The sequence below is a fragment of the Zosterops lateralis genome (assembly GCF_965231275.1).
Source record: "Zosterops lateralis genome assembly, chromosome: 2".
NCBI classification, from domain to species: Eukaryota; Metazoa; Chordata; class Aves; order Passeriformes; family Zosteropidae; genus Zosterops; species Zosterops lateralis.
Window position 1 is genome coordinate 83,479,557 of NC_139763.1, and position 18,339 is coordinate 83,497,895.

The 18,339-nt window shown below is 37.2% G+C and overlaps 1 protein-coding gene across 11 annotated transcripts in view; it reads right to left on the bottom strand.

Annotated features, from left to right (window-relative positions):
- DLG2 (discs large MAGUK scaffold protein 2) overlaps window positions 1-18,339 on the bottom strand; it is a 986,985-nt gene that overhangs the window by 374,181 nt on the left and 594,465 nt on the right. For all 11 annotated transcript variants that reach the window (XM_083854323.1, XM_083854322.1, XM_083854321.1 and 8 more), the window contains one exon: window positions 12,467-12,520. In XM_083854323.1, coding sequence (XP_083710449.1) covers window positions 12,467-12,520 — 54 coding nt within the window. The remainder of the gene's footprint in view (window positions 1-12,466; window positions 12,521-18,339) is intronic.

An 18,339-nucleotide genomic window follows, 5' to 3' on the forward strand; every position in this document is an offset into this window, starting at 1 on the left:
CTGTCAGAGACCCTTTCTCTCCCAGGGAATCCTCAGCCCTGGCTCAGGGTGATACTCAGCACTGTGGGTCAGCTGGGAAGCACCTTGTAGCCTGGGGCTGGGAAACCTGAAGGATGCAGGGAACGAGCATCTTGCCATTGCAACAGGATTTAGGAGATTGTTAGGTGAGGAATGAAAGCTGACCTGAGCTGACCAAGTGTCCAAATCCAGCTCCAGGCAATCTTCACACCACACACAAGAATATATGCATACACAGGGGGATATGAGGAGGCCACTTTTGTTTGTGTGGGCACTGAGTGATCTGCTCAGACCTGTGTCTACCTGAATGCCTCCTGGATGTCCATGTGCTTACTGGGTATACAGGGCTGACTTTGCTACAGGTGGCATGGAGTCCCAACACCCTTCCTTCCATCAGGCTATCAAGTTTAGCAGCCCCCTAAGATCTTGCAATGATTCAGGCATTCATACTGAAAACATAGCAATTTTTTGTTATATGGACTACAACTCGATGCGATACTAAAGCAAGAAAAAAATCTTTGCAGACTCATATTCGTTGTCATGTATCTCACATTTTCACTCAAGCAGAAAGATGAATGTGACAGGAAAAGCTATTCTTGCAATCTTCCTGAATCATTCTTCACCAAGAAACAGCAGGGAAAGAAAAATGGGTAGAAAAAGATCTGGAAATAACAAACTGTGCCCAAAGTGTAAATGATGGTGGACTTTATACAATATTAAAGCTTTAACTTTACTAAAGCAGGGGAATTTCTACAAAATATAAACAAAATTGATTTTAGCTACAACCAAAAATCAAAGAGATGTGGAATTAAAGAACTGGAGAGAAAGTCAAGTATAATTTATTTTCTTTCAGTAGATCTGCATAGAGAGACAAAGTTCATTGAAGACATGATTGAAACAGGGATGTCCAGTTCTGACCAACCTGTCTTATTGATAAGATCAGTCTCCTCAAGACATGAGGATGGCTCCTGGAGATTGGTCCTTATTTTGATAGAAAGATGAACATCTTTCAACAATTTCAAGATATATAGAAAAAAGGTTTCACAAACTAGAATATATTTGTGTCCTTCTGCATGAAATTCAAATTCCTGGGGAATCAAAGAAGAGCACTTCTCTGACTTAGCTTACAAACCAACTTCAAACTAATAGACAATGCTTCTAAAAAGAAATTAAACAGTATTGAAAGCATCAGCTGCAAATTATACTTCTCCTCTAGGGAAAGATCAAGAGGTCACACGGACAGCTGAAGACTTTTACTATTTTTAAAATAAGAAAGAGCACTACCAAGATACCACGTATCTGCTTCTACTAAAGAGAAATACTATGGTGAAATCTAAGTGATTAATCAACCTTTTCACTGTGCATAGTATTTGAAAAATTAGTATAGCTCAATAGTTTCAAGCACAGTGTGCTATAATCACCTTTGCAAAGTCTAAGTCCTGAATTTGGACACAAGACAAGAATAATTTTGTTATGACCATACTAATGCTCACTTAAGCTGAACAAAGAACAAAACAGTCACACTTGTCAATATTCAGTAAAATGTTTCTGCCTAGCAAACATAATACAACGTACTCAGCATAAATAATTTATGACTAAAAAGAATCCAGAATTTTAAACTGTTGTCATTTGTATGCGGCAAAATTTACAGGAGTAAATTACTTGACAACTGATTGAGTATGTTAATGTAAGATACAAAAGAAATGCACTTCAGTTATTATTTCTCTTTACTAACAATCTCAGCAAGTGGAAAATTATCTCATCTAGGAATCCTTATTTTTTATTACCTTCAATCTAAGCCAATCTTCTATTGAAAATTATGAGGGCTACGATTTCTAAGATCAGGAAAACAGATATTATCTGCATATCTGGGTTTCCTACTCTATACTAGTTCACTGATTAAAAATATAATTTATATCAAGTCTGATTCATCAGATGACTGCATTAGGTTTTATTTTGTAAAATGTGGATTAGAAATAACTCATATTCCCAAAATGTCTACATTCACAACTTGGAACAGTAGGGACTTCAGAGTATTTGCTGAAACTGTGTTGAAGCTGTGTTAGTTTTACAGCAGAGATCAGCTAATCCCTGGCTAACAATAGGTGAAAATAAGACCATTTAAATGGCTAATTTTGTGATTTTATTAAAAGAGAATGGTGTTCCATTGAGATGTCTTTATATTGCTGTAGGGAACGAGTAAGAACACATTCCAGCTATTCTAAATTTTTTAGAAAGTTACCATAAGTAACAGGAAAAAATGCTGCTATGAAAAACACAGTGAATAATGTTAAGAGCAATACCTAAAAGATCACAAAAAAAGCGTATATTTTCTGTTCATTGTTATTACTGATACTGCTTTATGTGCTGCCAGGATAAAAACCTCACCTTGGCTGAACTTTAATAGATAGTTTGCAAAGCAAAATATTCAATAATTCTAGACATAAAAAGTAAATATTCTTAAAATTACAAAGAAGAATTCTTGTAAAATGAATTTCAGACATACTTCATCTTAAATTACTGAAAAACCATTGCAATCAAACCATCATATATCCAATATAAATGAAAGCAGGATTTTTCTTTTCCACTTTTCATCAAAACAAGCTTTCTCTCCAATACTGAGCAGTCACTTTCTCTTTACTTCTTAGATTATCCAAGGTCAAAAGAACACATCTGTCTCTGACAGCAATTAATCTGAAATCCTCCAAAACGAAGTCTTATGAAAAATGAAATATTTCTTTCTTTTGTATCATTAAAACCAGTAAGATGATGACATCTGCGCTACCTCTTCTTTCATTTTTTCACAAGAGCTTTCAGTTAAGTTCTACACCTTTCTAATACAATGAATATTGACCAATACAAGTCCCATTGTCTTGAATCACCAAAAAAAAAAAAAAAAAAATTCTATAGGTAAGTAGATATTCACTTGCACTCTTTATGCTGTTTCCCAAATCTGTTCAGAACTTTAACTTAATGACAAAGTTACTCAAAGCTATTGCTATGGAAAAATAGCCTTGTGTACTTGAAGAGCTTTATCAGCTTCTTAGAATAACAGAATGGTTTGGGTTCAAAGCAAGTTTAAAGATCATCCAGTTGCAATCTCCCTGCCATGGGTCTTAATTTTATACATACATACATATATATATATTCTAATCAAGTATTTTATGCAAAAGACAATGGGTTTGATCATTTAAGACCACAAATTGTGCTATAAAAGTTTATTTGGTTATGTTAGCCACGGGATCCTTGAGAACCTACCAATTCAACTGACTTTATCCTACTGCTACAATATCCAGTAAGGTTAGCTGTGGTAGCATAATATATAAAGAACTTACAAAAGGAAGAGCTAATTCAAGGCTAGGGAGAGAATGATAAAATCAAGCTGAAATTACATTTCATTTAGGTCAGGTTGGTTCATGTAATTCAAGGCTTCCTCAGACCTCCAAGTGCTTCAAACAACTTTAACATGTATACACTGCATTCTGCAGCATATGCCAACATCACAGGCAAATAAGTATAGCTGGGTGTAGAGGAGAGGCATGTACACATCCACACATCCCCATATGTATATGGTATATATGGTTTTTCTCAGAGTGATGAAAACACTGACAGTGCAATGCCTGGCTGGCTTGCCCCAGCACAGGCAACAAGGATAAGAGTGGCCCAACAAGAACAGACTTTGCAAAAGCAAAGCACTGTACCTCTTTCGAGGGGTTTATTACATTGTCAACCAAAGGACCCAATAGTAGGTGTCCAAAAACCTTCTAGCAAGTGTATTCTTTTATCAAAAAGTCTGCTTTGCAAACTTGAGTGTTAGACTGGTAAAGTGCACACCCTTAATCTGGACTGAAAGTCTAAAGTACCTGCACTCCAAGTATCGCAAATCCAAAAAGCATGAAGCATTACACACTCTGTGCTGTGCCCCTCTGAAGTCAAGGGACGCAAACAACTGTAGGATCTCGACAGTTCAATAAGCTCCTCTCTCCCACTCTGCTAATTGCAACATTTCAAACATCCACAGAAAGAATTCCTTGATTGAATCTAAAGTCCAGCATTATTCATGGGCAATTGAAAATGTATTGTAATTTCAGAGAATAGAACTGTGAAGGAATAATTAGACGTGTGACCAAGGGATGCATTTACTTGTTGGATTGACAGGATGTTGATAATTCTACCTACATCGAGACACAATGAAGGCTCTTTGATTTTTTTATGTATTATGATTTGTAGCACTCAAATAGGCAATGTAATGTTCACTCCTACAGAAAATAAAAGAAATGCCCTAAAATAATGAAGTTGTTTTACTTGAAAGTAAAACTTTTTCCCTTAATTAAAAATTATGTCTTTGATAAGGCTCAAACATTAAAAATGCATTCAGAATTTAAAAGCAAAACACATGAAAAAAATCACATTTTTGCTTCAGAATCACTTTAGCCCTTCTTTAATAGATGTTTCATTTTAAAACAGCATATTTTAAAAGAAAATGTTTGAAATAAATTTATTTTTGAGTAGAAAAACAGCGGGTATGAAATAGAGGTAAAATAAATCATTAAGATCCATTCTATACCTTTGCTTTGAGTTTTCAACAGAAGCAGCATATTTTTTATGATGTCACACTAAAATCCACTTATGACATCAGATAGCAGGATGAAAACTTCTATTTTTGCATGTTTAAGAGGAGCTGTTTTATATTAGTTCACTAGTTTTGTATTCTGTAGAACCTTTTTAACTAATGATTGCAAAATATTTTATAAACATTATTTAAACCCAGCCTGTCAATACTGCTATTATAAAAGAAAAATGTCTTATCCCACGGCAGAAACAATGACATGCAGAATGCAGCAGTGTTTGCCAGGACAAAAAACATTGCTGTGATACAATTCAAGGGCCAAAACAGACAAGCCAAGCCAATGCAGCTTTTAAAGGACAGAGTACTACCAGCTTTAGCATTTCCACTGTAATGCACAATAATGACAGGCTGAAAAATGAGTATGAATAATAAACAAAACTGCAGGTTAACAATCCAGAAAAATGTAAGTCATTAGAGATAATAAGATGTGTAATCTGACTTTCAAGACTATGATCAAACTAATTAAGAAAGAAGCAAAAAATTTATTCTGAGAGGTCAATGGAAAAATATATCCACATCTACATGATGATATTTTTATATATTTCAATATAATACTAATAAAAAAAATCCAAACTTTTTGGATGAGTTTCCTACTTTAGTAAAACAATTCAGATCCTATCCTTTTAGACCAAAATTTCTTTTTTCATTTTTTTTTCAAATTTTCTTCTATTACCACTGTCTTCAAAAATTTGCTCATCACCCACAGCCATTGTTGTGGTTTTAATCCCAACCAGCAGCCAAGCCTGACACAAGTGCTTACTCCCCTACCAGCAGGATCCAGGAGAGAATAGGAATGGTCAAAGGCAGAAAACTTGTGGGTTGAAATAAAGGCAGTTTGACAGGGAAAGCAAAAGCCACACACACAAGCAAAGCAAAACAAGGAGTCATTTCACTGCTTCCCACGGGCAGCCTGCCTATCTCCAGGAGAGCAGGGCCCCATCACATGTAAAGGTGACTTGGGAAGATGCACTCCTTTACTCTGAATCTCTTTCCCTTCCTCCTTCCTCCCCCCACTTTATGTACTGAGCATGCTGTCAGATGGTCTGGAGTATCCCTTTGGTCAGCTGGGATCACCTCTCCTGGCTGTGTCTCCTCCCAGCCTCCCATGCGCCCCCACTCTCCCACCAGTATGGCAGACCAAAAAGCAGAAAAGGCTTTGGCTCTGTGTAAGCCCTGCTCAGCAATAACAAAATCACCCTTATATTAGTGACCATGTATTCAGCACAAATCCAAAACAGCCTCATACCAGCCACTGTGAAGAAAATTAACTCTACCCCAGCCAAAATCAGCTCAGTCATATATGATGTTTAACATTAATTATGTAAAGACATGCTTTATTGTAACAATATATAAGGCTATCTACCCCCTCCAATTTACTTATCTAGGTCTAGAATGCATCTATCTGCTAAAAGCCTTTAGGGCACTGACTGTGCTCAGAAATTCACAATTTTTTCTCATTCTTTTTACAGTCAGGTGTGGCAATGTGCTCCCACCCAATCTGCCTTTTATATTCCATAATAACTCTTGCTCAAGTAATTACCCTAAGTAGTAGTGAATCTGGCTCCAGCTGGATTTGGGGGACACAGATAACAACATGATAGCCAAGATCATTTGGGCAATACACCCAGAAAACCAGAATGCTGGTCAATGTCCAGCTGAAGGCAAATTTGGAAGAAACTATTATCTGTAGTCAGTATGCAAATATGACTATGACTCTATCATTTTACTCCATAAAGAGTAGACAGCCTGCTGAACTCTCCTGCATGGCACTGGGCTGCACACCAGGATTTCCCCTTGAGAAGGAATGCCTCTCAAGGTTACAAGATTCCTTATTACATCAGATGGTTGGTAAGTGAATCGGGAATGAGCACACTGAAACTTGGCAATCTTTCAGAAAGGATGATTAAACATTGGAATGGGTTGCCCAGGGAGGTGGTTGAGTCACTGTCCCTGGAGGTCTTCAGGAAAAGACTGGATGTGGCACTTAGTGCCATGGTCTCATTGACATTGTCCTTTGATCACGGGTTGGACTTGATGATCTCAGAGGCCTTTTCCAACCTAATTGATTCTGTGACTGGGAATATATAATCCTTTAGACATCAACCATTGGCCAAGGCTGAGACTACGTCTGCATCCAGCTGCCCCTAAACTCCACACTCTGAAAGGAAGTTTGGAACAGAACACAGTGGGGTCCTTCCTGAACCTCACGGCCCAACGGGAAATCCCCCCAAAATTCTGTCTGACTGTTCTCCATGCAGTAAATGCTCAAGTATACCTGGCCATTAGTTCTTGTTAAACCACTGCTGCATTTACCACTGAACTTCTCTTACATCAATAAAATACAGCTTCTTCTCACTTGAGAATGAAGTGCCTGATTCCATCCACAACATAAGTACAGGAAGAATTTTTTTTTCTTTTCAGCCTTGGTTTAAGCTTTTATGTGACTCCTTCTAATGTGCTAAATCTACTTGCAGTAGCTACTTGGCAGGCAGGAAAGCCAAAAGTTTTGCTAAACTCCCCATTTTGGCATCATCCTGGCCCCCACTCTTCCCTGAGCAGGAGGTGTCACAGCCCTGCTCCAGGAGGAGCTGAGCTCACAGTGTCCCTTAGCTGGGATGCACCAAAACAGCTGCACAGTCCTCTCTGTGGCCACATTCAGGCAAATGTAAAACAATACGAAGATTTGATTATAGCTCATGAAAACATAACCTACATAGTCTGAAAATTACTTCTTCAGGATATGTCTTAAATGTATCTTCACAGAACTCAGGACAGGCAGTACAGTTAGCAAATCAAACCAATAATAAAATCATAACTCCGAATAAAATAGTAATAATAAAAAATAATTTGAAAGAACAATGTGAAACTGAAGAAATATGAGGAATTCATTGTGACTGAAAGGTGAATAAAGTACATATTCGTTAGATCTTACTGCTGTGACAAGATGGAGGAGGAAGGGAACAACCACAGTACTTGAATGAACTTTTCCAAATTTTTTTTTAAGATTAAAAGAAAATAAAATTCTATCATAAAATAAATAGAAAGGCTCCCTTCAATTTCTGCAGGAAAGACAGCCTTATAGCTACTTTTAACTGAACTATGCAGCTTTTTGGAAATGTAAAAATAAATAAATAAGGCCTATTCTGTGCAACAGAGAAAATGAGATGATTCATATGTTATCAAATTAATGCTCCTCATTATACAAAGAGATCTAAAATTTATGGCCAAAGAATAGAGAACAAACAAACTCCCACAAATGTTTAATTGTGCTTAAAATGTCACAGAATAATTCGTTTTGTACCATCTAAGCTTCCTATCAAATTTATTCCCACGTCCAAAGCCTGGCGAGCCAAAGTTTTCAAACCACTGAACCTAGAAGAAAACTTAATTAACTGTTTCTTCTGTTATTTGCTGCAGGCCCAAATTATAAGGAATAACAAACACTATAATAGAATAAGGCCTTTTCTTTTATCTCATCTAAGAAAAGCATACTGATGAAAACCAGTCCCACAAAGGATGATTTTTTTTTTCCAAACTATTGAGTTGAAAGGTTTGAAGAATGTCAACACTTGCAAAATATTTAATTTTCTGATTTTAAATCATTAGAGGGTTAATAAGACAAATCACTCAGTTTGCCAGTTGTATACCAACTGTAAAAAGGAAGTTTATTTCAGGTGGACCAGTGCAAAGATGACGTGTGAACATGTTTTGTGAATGCTGACCATCACTGTGAGGGCTCTCTCCCAAAAACACTCAGGAATTTTTAGAGGAAGATGGCAAAAAGGATGAGCAGAGCTGTTAATGAATTGGAAATGCATTGAGGGTACATCCCATAAAATGAAACAACGACAAAAGTTGTGCCAACAGCCTAATGAAATCATGAGAAGCGTCCATCTAGCATGTAACAACACTAAAAATAACCCGACCTTATTTAGGGATCTAACAAGTTATGAGTTGTGGCTACTAATTACAAAAAAAAAAAAAAAAAAATTTGATTCACCAAAATCTGAAATCCACACTTATTGCAGTGCTTAATTCTGGAAATAATTTCTACTTGGTATAAAATGAATCACTTAACTTTATTATAGTAAATACAATGAAAATTACTGTTATTTAAGAAAAAAGATTAATAAAAGAAAAACTTTTTTTTCCTAAGCAGCACTTTTTCTTTGTCACAAACACTTGAGTGGAAAGCATTAACTGATTGTCATGAAACACATATTAGAAAATCCCAACAGTCAGAAATCAAAAATTAATGTCAAACATTTTCTTGAGACATATCACTTGCTTATGTATTCCCTTGCCTTTTAATTCTATTCAACAAGTTGATTTAGAAATGGTGCTCAGATTTGTAGAAGGCAAACTCAATCCAAAGAAGTCAAGGACAACCCATTTAGGACTAGAGAAAGAGAGCAAGGAAAAAAAAAAAAAAAAAAAAAAAAGTCAACATCAGAAACATGACCCAATTAGTAAGATATGAAAAATTCTTCGTCTTCCCATTCAGTCTTCCTGGACTCCATGTGTACTTTGGCAATGGGAGTTGAAAACCAGGGATGAATAGCAGGAATCTAAGATCACTATAGCCCCAAGGAGCAGCAGTTCTGGGTGTTTTAAATACTCTACAGTTCTGAGAGAGGATCAGCATCTTGCACCAAGGCTGCTTTTAGCTTTGGACAGAAAATACAATAATTTAATTTGGATTCTCTGATCCATAAAATATTTTTCTCTCAGAGTGTTAAATGTTTATTTTATGGCAACTAAAAATCAGTAGTGCCTTTCAGAAGTGCTAATACCTAGCTAGTTAACTCTAAGGATACTTAAACATTCACCAAAGACGTTGCTAGGCACTTACAGTCTTCCCTCAGGCATGTCTGGAAGTCCTAACAGTGCTGAAAATGGAGCTGCTCGACACACGTTCAAGTTTCAAAATCATAATTAAATCTAGCTTTTTGTTATCTCTCTGAACTGACCTCATCCAGAAAAAATATTTTAGGGCATATCTGCTAAATTACATTTCCTGTAAAATAAATGATATGATGATGGCTTCACTATCATACACTTAACTCACCCGGTTTGAAAGATTTGTCTCTGTATTTCCAAATATTTAAAAAGGAGACAAAATTCCCCTAAAACCCCATGATGTAATAGACTGTATTATAGGACCCACACAATACTACAGGCTGTACTGGGCTTTGCTGGGATGGGGGGGTTAATCTCTGTAAGAGCCTATGTGGAGCAATAATTCAGTGTGTGGCTGAAACAATGTTGATAATACACTAGTATTTTGGTTATTGCTGAAGAGAGCTTGCACAGCATCAAGGCTTTTTCTCCTTTCAATTCTACCCTTCTTATTCAAGTAGCAAGTTGGCTGGGGATGGGTACAGGTTTTGGAGGGGACCTAGCCAGGAGAGATGAACCCACATGACCAAAGGAATATTCCATAGCACGTGATGAACTGCAACAAAGGCTCAGGGAAAGGAGGAGCAAGGAAGAGCATTCATAGTTATATTTGTTTTCCCAAATAACTGCTACACATGATGAAGCCTTGCTTTCAAGGAAAGGCTAAACATCTGCCCACTGATGGGAAATAGTGAATGAATTTCTTATTTTACTTTACCTACACATGCAGCATTTGCTTTCCCTATTTAACTCATTATCTTCATATACAACTCTGCTTTTTTATCTCCTATTTTCTTCCTGACCCACAGCAGAGAGGAGTGAGAAGAGTGTTTGGCTATTTGCCAGAGTCAATCCACCACAGGCTGTCACTAAAACTGTACTGGGAAGGATCCCTGGATCAGGAGAGGATGCAAACAGAAATAAGCATGGATCTGGCCCAGTGACTGCAGCATTTCCCTTGCAGAGGAAATGTAACATGAAATCAAACTAAATTAAACTACATTAGTCCTGAGAACAAGAAAAAAAACACAGGTCTACTAGCTCATTGTCTCAAATATTAGTTTGGAGAAAGAGGTAATTTGTTCATGGCTTGTTTTTGTGTCTCATTTTAGAGAATGTTCAAGCATACAAATTCTGAGCAGAAGGAAATGTGTATTTGTAAAGCAGAGACCCCAAGTTCTGTGGGGCACTATGGTGGCCTGGGCTCAGCAGACAGGTGCAGGTGAAGTGTTTCTTAGGGTCTACTGTTAAATAAGTCCCTCCGTGGTAGCGCTGCTGTGTTCCATATCTAAGAGAAATAACTCTTCTCTGGCTGGGAAGAGCAAGGTGACTAATTCAGAGTTGTCTATTTCTACAGAAAGCACCTTCTGTTTATTTATCCAGCTCACATCATGTGCTGGAGACTGAAAGAGCCCACAGGCACTTCTCAGCGTACTGACAACATTTCTCTTGAATTTGTTTGGTCATTTGTTCTTTATTATTTAAGAGAAAGGAACTCTAGTACAAAAGTGGCATAAAAGTGTAGAAGTATTGATAGGGTGTGTTAAGGGAATAAATCATATTGATTGAGCATCTTGTCACTAGTGTAATTGCATCTGTATTTACGAATTCTAACACCGTAGCTGCAGAAGATCCTGGGCACAGGTCCAGTGCTGAAAATGAGAACTGGGGCTCACAGTGTCCCTTTTGGAAGGCTAGAGAACACTAAGTGTAAAATGTCTCATCAAAATACAGGAGAAAAGCCAGACAGACCTATTGAAAGTGAGACCATAGCAGATGGTTTTGATGTTAGGATGGAAAACTGAGACAGAAATTATAGGAAGCCTTTTAAAAAGCTGCATGCAAATGAACAGAGAAATTCTATTTAACTTTTTCACCCTTCCCAATAGTTCATATTCCCATCAAGGGACTTAATTCGCTTCTGCTTTAGAGCACTGTCATTCTTCTAAATTGCTCTTGGCTGTGATCTTTACCTGTGCTCTGCACCATAATTTCTAAGTTTTATGAATTGCCAGTAATGAACTGGCCAGGACAACCCCTATTACACTTCCTCATCAACAGTCTTCCTAAAGACAGAACCCAGCAACATGATTGGTGTAGTAGATAAATAATTAGACTTATGCATTGGTATCATAAGAAACAGATGTGGACAAAACACGACAGATGAGAGACATTAAGTAAGAGCTTCAAAAAGATAACTAAGATGATGCAAGAAGAAAGATTAGATACTGGCTGGCTAGCTTTGTGCTACTTGCTTTTATTTCCTCCAATCATTTAAGCCTGTGTGATGTGATTGCTTTGTGTTTTTCTATGTCCTTTAACTAGAGTCGATTTTACAGTCTAAATGACAATAATATCAAATACTTGTAGAAAAAACAGATTTTAAAAAATCTAATAAAAACATACATTTATTTGGAATAATCTGTTTCCTAGAAGTCATAAAAAAGAAGAGACATTAATAGGAAAATATTAAGTCAATTAGTTTGAGCTATTATTTATCATGAGCAATTTCCACTTACAAAGGATAGACATGAAGGGATGTTGCACCATTTTAATATGCACTGTGAATCCAGGTATCTTTCTATTAAGCTAGCAGGGTGTGCATGGCTCTAAAAGGAAATACTCATGTCACTGGTAAGGATGATAGCCTTAATGAAATCACTTTTTCTTTTTTCAAAGAAAAGCCAGTTTTAGTAAATACAAACTACAAATTCTGTGTACATAATATGCTATAAATCACCTGAGTGCAATTGTCATTCCTGATTTCTTTTCCTAGAAAAGAAACTACTGTGTAACTGTAAAAGAAATTATTAATTGCAAGATTTGTTTATAAGATAACTTCTATGCAATACCAAACAGAATTTCTGTGTGAAAATAAACTAGCACTACATATTTATTAAAAAAACCCTTAATACTTACATAAGGGATCGTGTCCAAGGTGTCTGTGTTGACAATTATAGGGGCAGGGCTTGCCTGAAAGAAAAAAAAATAAAATTAAAGACCTGTAATTCAATAATATTGAAATACCCATATTGATACATTAAGTCTAAAAGCCTGTTTTCCCATTGAATTCAAATCATACAACAGTACATAATTGTGGGTACTGCTCACTCTAGGATGAAGGAAATAGATCCTCAGACTCCAAAGCACAGCTCACTGTGGTCTTTCTTTTTAATTTCTCCAGGCTTTGGACCACATCCTGAATATTTATTATGCAGTTGTTCATTTTTTAATAGAACTCTAAGAAACCTGATTTATTACCTTTCAATAAGGGGATGTTGAGGTCAAGGGCTTCACCTTCCCTACCTGATAAGTCCACCTTTTGTGTTTGAACCAAGGTGATTGACTGATCTTTACAGAGGAGATACATTTAATGTTTAAACTACTAGCAGTATTGTATACATATACGTATAAGCACACATATTACTATATTTATGTCAAAGGTATATAATTGGCATGGTTCATATACACTCAGCTGAGATTCAGATTGAAATACAGACCAGTTTAAAAAGACTTGTGCATCTGCAAAGCTGATTCTTAATTTCTTGATAAAGCTCATATCCAAGCTAGTTTCCAACCACCTGAACCTCTTGCTCTTCCTATTCTGGGTATTGACCCAATGCCAAGCTCTGATATGACCCAGCTGCATCAACCTGGCTCAGACTGCAGAAAACCAGAAAGTTGTGAGAACGTGTAAGCCAAAGGCAATCTCCATCAGTAAAATGCCAAACTGAGGCAGGACTGCAGCGATGGGATTGTTACAATATCGACTTAGAAGGATTAACATGTAGTCAGCATAGTACAAAAAGTGATGGAAAGCACACTTTGTCAGACTTACTAATGCCTGCTTGGGCAGCAAGACTCTTCAAGCTCTGTACTGGGCTGATGGAAACACTAATGCTTAGCACAGTAGCTCACTAGTTCTATTCATCTGCACTGTATATTTGTCACTGAATGACTGTCTGCACTTTAAACTCGTACTGACTGCTGGGTCTCTGTACATGGTGAGCATGAACACGGCACTGCTGAAACCACTGATCCTATTTCTGCTATCAAATATTTACTGTGGGATTTCAAAACCTAAGTAAGAACTAAAATTGAGGATATGAAGTTAGTGCAATAATTCAAACAACGTGAGAATAACACAGGGGGTTTTTTTCCCAGTTTTTGTGCAGTCATTCAAGGATAACTCTGTGTTCAATGAAATTTTATGTTACTGGACAAAAGCTACTGCTGATTAATGCCATGATTTCTATACACCAGTGTAAGCCAGGAATTAAAATTAAGTGCATATAATTTGGTGTGTCTGCATCTCATGGCATGGACCAGTTAAGGCCATGGTAAGGTATTATTTGATATTAAAATGTTTAGTATCTGAAAAGATATCATACGCCAATATCCTGTTATTCTCATTGTGTTCCAAAACACTAGACACACTGAAGTGATAGGTAAAAGCTGAAGACCAAATGATTATAATATTTTTAGCTTTAAGCATATGGAATATGCCTATAATTGTATTATCATTGATGGTAAAACAAATTATTTCCTTTTTAGAATCATAGTCTACTTACATTAATATTTAGCTCAATACACTTAACAAGCGCTACCTTTGCTACAGGAAGAGTAAGCTTGGGAATTTTTTACAGTATTGATTTTATCTCCTTTTTTATTTTTACCTGCTGTGTTGATCTATTACCAACAATGAGGTCTGCAATTTTCAGAACAAAAGCATCTTTTCACTGATGATTTATAAAACAGTATCTACTAAAATAACAAAAATCTTTCAGAAGTCATTTTCCAAAGCATTTCCCCAAGTCTCCTTAACCTTGTGAAGAACAAAGCCTTTTATCTGTATCAGATTTTCCTGAAGCAAAGCTAAAGTAATCAGGAACAAATGTGGGAACACTTGGAACTGGATAGAGTACTCCTGGTGCAGGCTGACAGGGAATGAGACATCCCTGACCCTGCTGCCCAGGCTGGCAGCCCAGTTTGCCATTGCCTCTCACTGCCGCAATAGCTGACGAATGTGCAACTTGTTCTCTCTACAAAGCTGCAGCTTAGCCAGACTGTGTCTGGCTGGGACTACTCCATGTTTGATTCTGTCATGGGAAACTCCTGTATGTTTTCATTGAACTTTGTGAAGTTCCTTTCAGCCCATTTCTCCTTCCTGTTGATATACCTCTGAAGAGCAGGGAACGGTCCAGTGTATGACCTGCTCTTCCCAGTGTGGTGCTATCTCAAACCTTGCTGACAATGCTCTCTATATCATCACTCTGGTTCTTAATGAAGATGTTTAACAGCATTAGCACCTCTATCAACTTCTGTATGAGCACCACAAGTGATTTGCCACCAGTAACAACTCTGAACTGCTGACCACTGCTCTTTGGGTCTGCTGGTCTGGCCAGTGTCCCACTCATCTTCTAGTACACCCATCCATTTAGTTTGTCTCATTTGGCTATGAAAGAGAATTTGTGTGGAAAATCCTGCTAAAATCCAGAAACATGACGTCTACTGATTTTCCCTCATCCACAGAGCTAGTGGATTTCTCACCACAGAAGGATGTTAGGCTGGCAAGGTAAAATCCAAACATTTGTAAACATTTGTAAATTGACCTGCCTCTGTCCTTTGTGAGCCCTGACAAAATGTTCTGGAGGCCCAGACGATGGACACTCAACACAATGCTTCCATTTTTTAGCTTTCTACCTAATCCTGATTCCTGGGTTATCACTTGATCCATCATTCTTCCACAGCAAAATTCTGACCATTTAAAGCTGCTTTGAATGATGTGATCCTTTCCTGACTGGCCCTGCTATAGAGCTTGTAAAGAATTAGTTTTCATGCCAATATATCACTCAGGGTTCATTTAAACACTGGGCTTACTTTATTCTTTACGGATTGGAAAAACTGAACTAAACTATCAAACTGATGACTTTCTGCAGCTGGGGCATTTATCCTGTTCAGATAGATGGGCATGAAAAAATTCACAGCACAATAGCTTCAGATGGATATAGTGACTATAAGCAGTCACTCATAACCAATATCATTAGTGCACCTGCCTTTTCTGTTCCTCCTGCTCATATCTGTGCATGTGATTCTGTGAGTGTTGGGGGGGGACAGTGCTTCTTGTTACAACTTGTTGTTTTAGTTTGTTTTTTCTTTTGGGCGGTGGTATTTGTTTTGTTGGGTTTTTTTAAAATAAGAAATATGATTTAATACAAAGATTTTGCTCCCATCTCTCTGATATATGGTAATTTGAAGAACACTAACCTCCTGAGCTGCAAAATTGCATTAAAGTGCAGGAAATGGAGATTATTTCATTAGCTGGGCCCTGTTTGTAGCTCACGCTTTAAAGTAGGAGATTTCAATTATGCAAAGTTGAGAAGACAGTTTGCAATCACTGGAGAGAGCCCTAAATATAGTGCTGGCCATGGAATACACAATAACATCAAAACAGTCCTGTAACCACAGTGAAGTTACTGAAGGGATACGATGAGCTTCAACAAGGAGTCAAAGATTTTACTTTCCAGAATGATGTGTCTGTATCAATGCTGATCTGAAAACACCTCACACTGGTTCACTAAGTTCTTTAAGAAGATACACAAGTATCTCTATACTTCTAATGGAGAACCTATGAACCAGGATACATCCACAATACTCCCAATTGTGCATAAATTGACAAAGACAAGCAAAAACATGTCTGGATTCTCTTGAGAACCTCTGCCTAGAGTGACTTTGAGACAGAACTGCCTCTTATCTCTCAATCTGTATACCCACACAGATGTATATAGTCTTTATCTAGGCTTCAGACTGGGTGAGAAGAAATAGCTTTCTGGAAGATAAGGACTTTATTCCTAACTCTGCACTTTGACCTTCTCCATAGCCTTGTCCAAGACACTGAATTACACTTTACCAAGTAAAATATACTTCACCAGCTTTTCCCAGATGCAAAATAAAACCAAACCAATCACCAGAAGTGTGAATATTACTGAATCCAGTGAATTGAGTAATCCTATTATCCCCATTCCTCACTCACTTTCCTCTCCATCCCAAATCCTTACCTATACATTAAATATTACACAAAGCTGACAATGTACTGTGCAGTCAGACTCACAGCTCCTGCTCCCTGCTTGGACTTTTCTCCTACCCTTGACTGGAAGCTTTCAGCTGAGCCATCTCTGTGCTTTCAAAAAAGGCATCACACTGACAGCTGCAGTGACAGATTGGCATAGCTGAGACAAAACTTGAATAGCTTTGGGGAGGAAAAAAAAAAAAAAAAAAAAAAAAAAAAGAAGGAAGATTTTTTTTTATTCTTCTTAAAGGACTTGAGCACAACACACTTTGCTTCCCCAAATATATACAAGATTTTTCTGCTTGCAGCACATCAGACAGTCTAGTTGCTTTTCTGCCGAAAGCATAACTTAGAAGCCAGATAGAGTAAAAGCACTTGAAGCCAGTGGAAACAGAACAAAAAGGCACATGGTCTAGTTCATGAAAAATTACTCTGATACCAAATTCTCTACAAGTGTACTACATGACTCACACCTCTCAGTCAAGGTGAACTTTCCCTCTACCATGACTGCTAGCATTATCCTGCTTGACTGGTTTTGGTCGTATTATTCACAGTTTTAGAGACTATCCATATCATACTGGGTTGCTTTCTCCAGCATTCCTAAGTCCTTGGGGTTTTTTTGACTGTTCCTACTACTATGCAGGACTATATTCAACACCATATCACAAATCACAAGCATAGTTATGTGGCCATTACTTTATAAATCATAATCACAGCACATTACTTCTTAGTAAGAAAACACAACCAAATATGTCATCATTTTGAAATTGCCCACCTAGGCAATTCCTACCCATGATTTTAATTTCATAGAATCAATAAGGTTGGTAATGACCTCTAGGATCAAGTCCAATCAATAATCCAGCACTGCCAGGTCCACCCCTACACCATGTCCCTAAGCACCCCACCTAACTGGTTTTTAAACATTTCCAGGTATGGTGATTCCACCGCTTCCCTGGGCAGCCTGTTCCAAGGCTTGATCACCCTTTCAGTGAAGACCTTTTTCTTTATATCCAATCTCAACCTCCTCTTGTGTAATTTGAGGCTGCTAGAACTCTCTCTTGCTTTTCTTGTTAAGGAATCACCATCATTACTTACATTATTACATTTAATTAAACTCAAAATAAGGAGGTGGTGAAATTGAGAGTAATACAAGAGTGTATGTATTACCATTTTAAAAGTAAGCTAAGTTGTCAGTGGCTTATTGCCATCTTGTGCAGACAATGAACTCTGGACTGTATATCGGAGTTAAAGCCTCATCTTTCCAGGCAGTCAGCCCTAAACTCTGAAACGTTCTCTGGAATATACATTTGCAGTTTTGTATTACTTCAAAATGTTAGCAATTTGTGTCTTAATAATACAAAGTAGAGCAGTCCCTCTATTTGTACATGAATAAGGCATGCTGCTTTTCCCAGATATAGAGTGTAAGACTGTTTAAGGCCTTAAGAAAGTAATATTAAATTAGTTTAAATTCCTGTTTTCAGGAGCTTCACAATTGCAAGAAACAGATTTACATTTACACACAATGGCAAGAAAGACTAAATGACAATTTAGATGTCAAAACAGTAATTCTCTGCATGCCAGGAGGCCTCAAGATCACAGAACACACAGCACCTTTTGTCATATTTACCACTGAATTACCAACTGAAAGACTACAACAGATAAAAAGTAATTTCATTGCTATTAATCAGAAAATGTAAAAGATAGAGAATATCTTGGCACATCT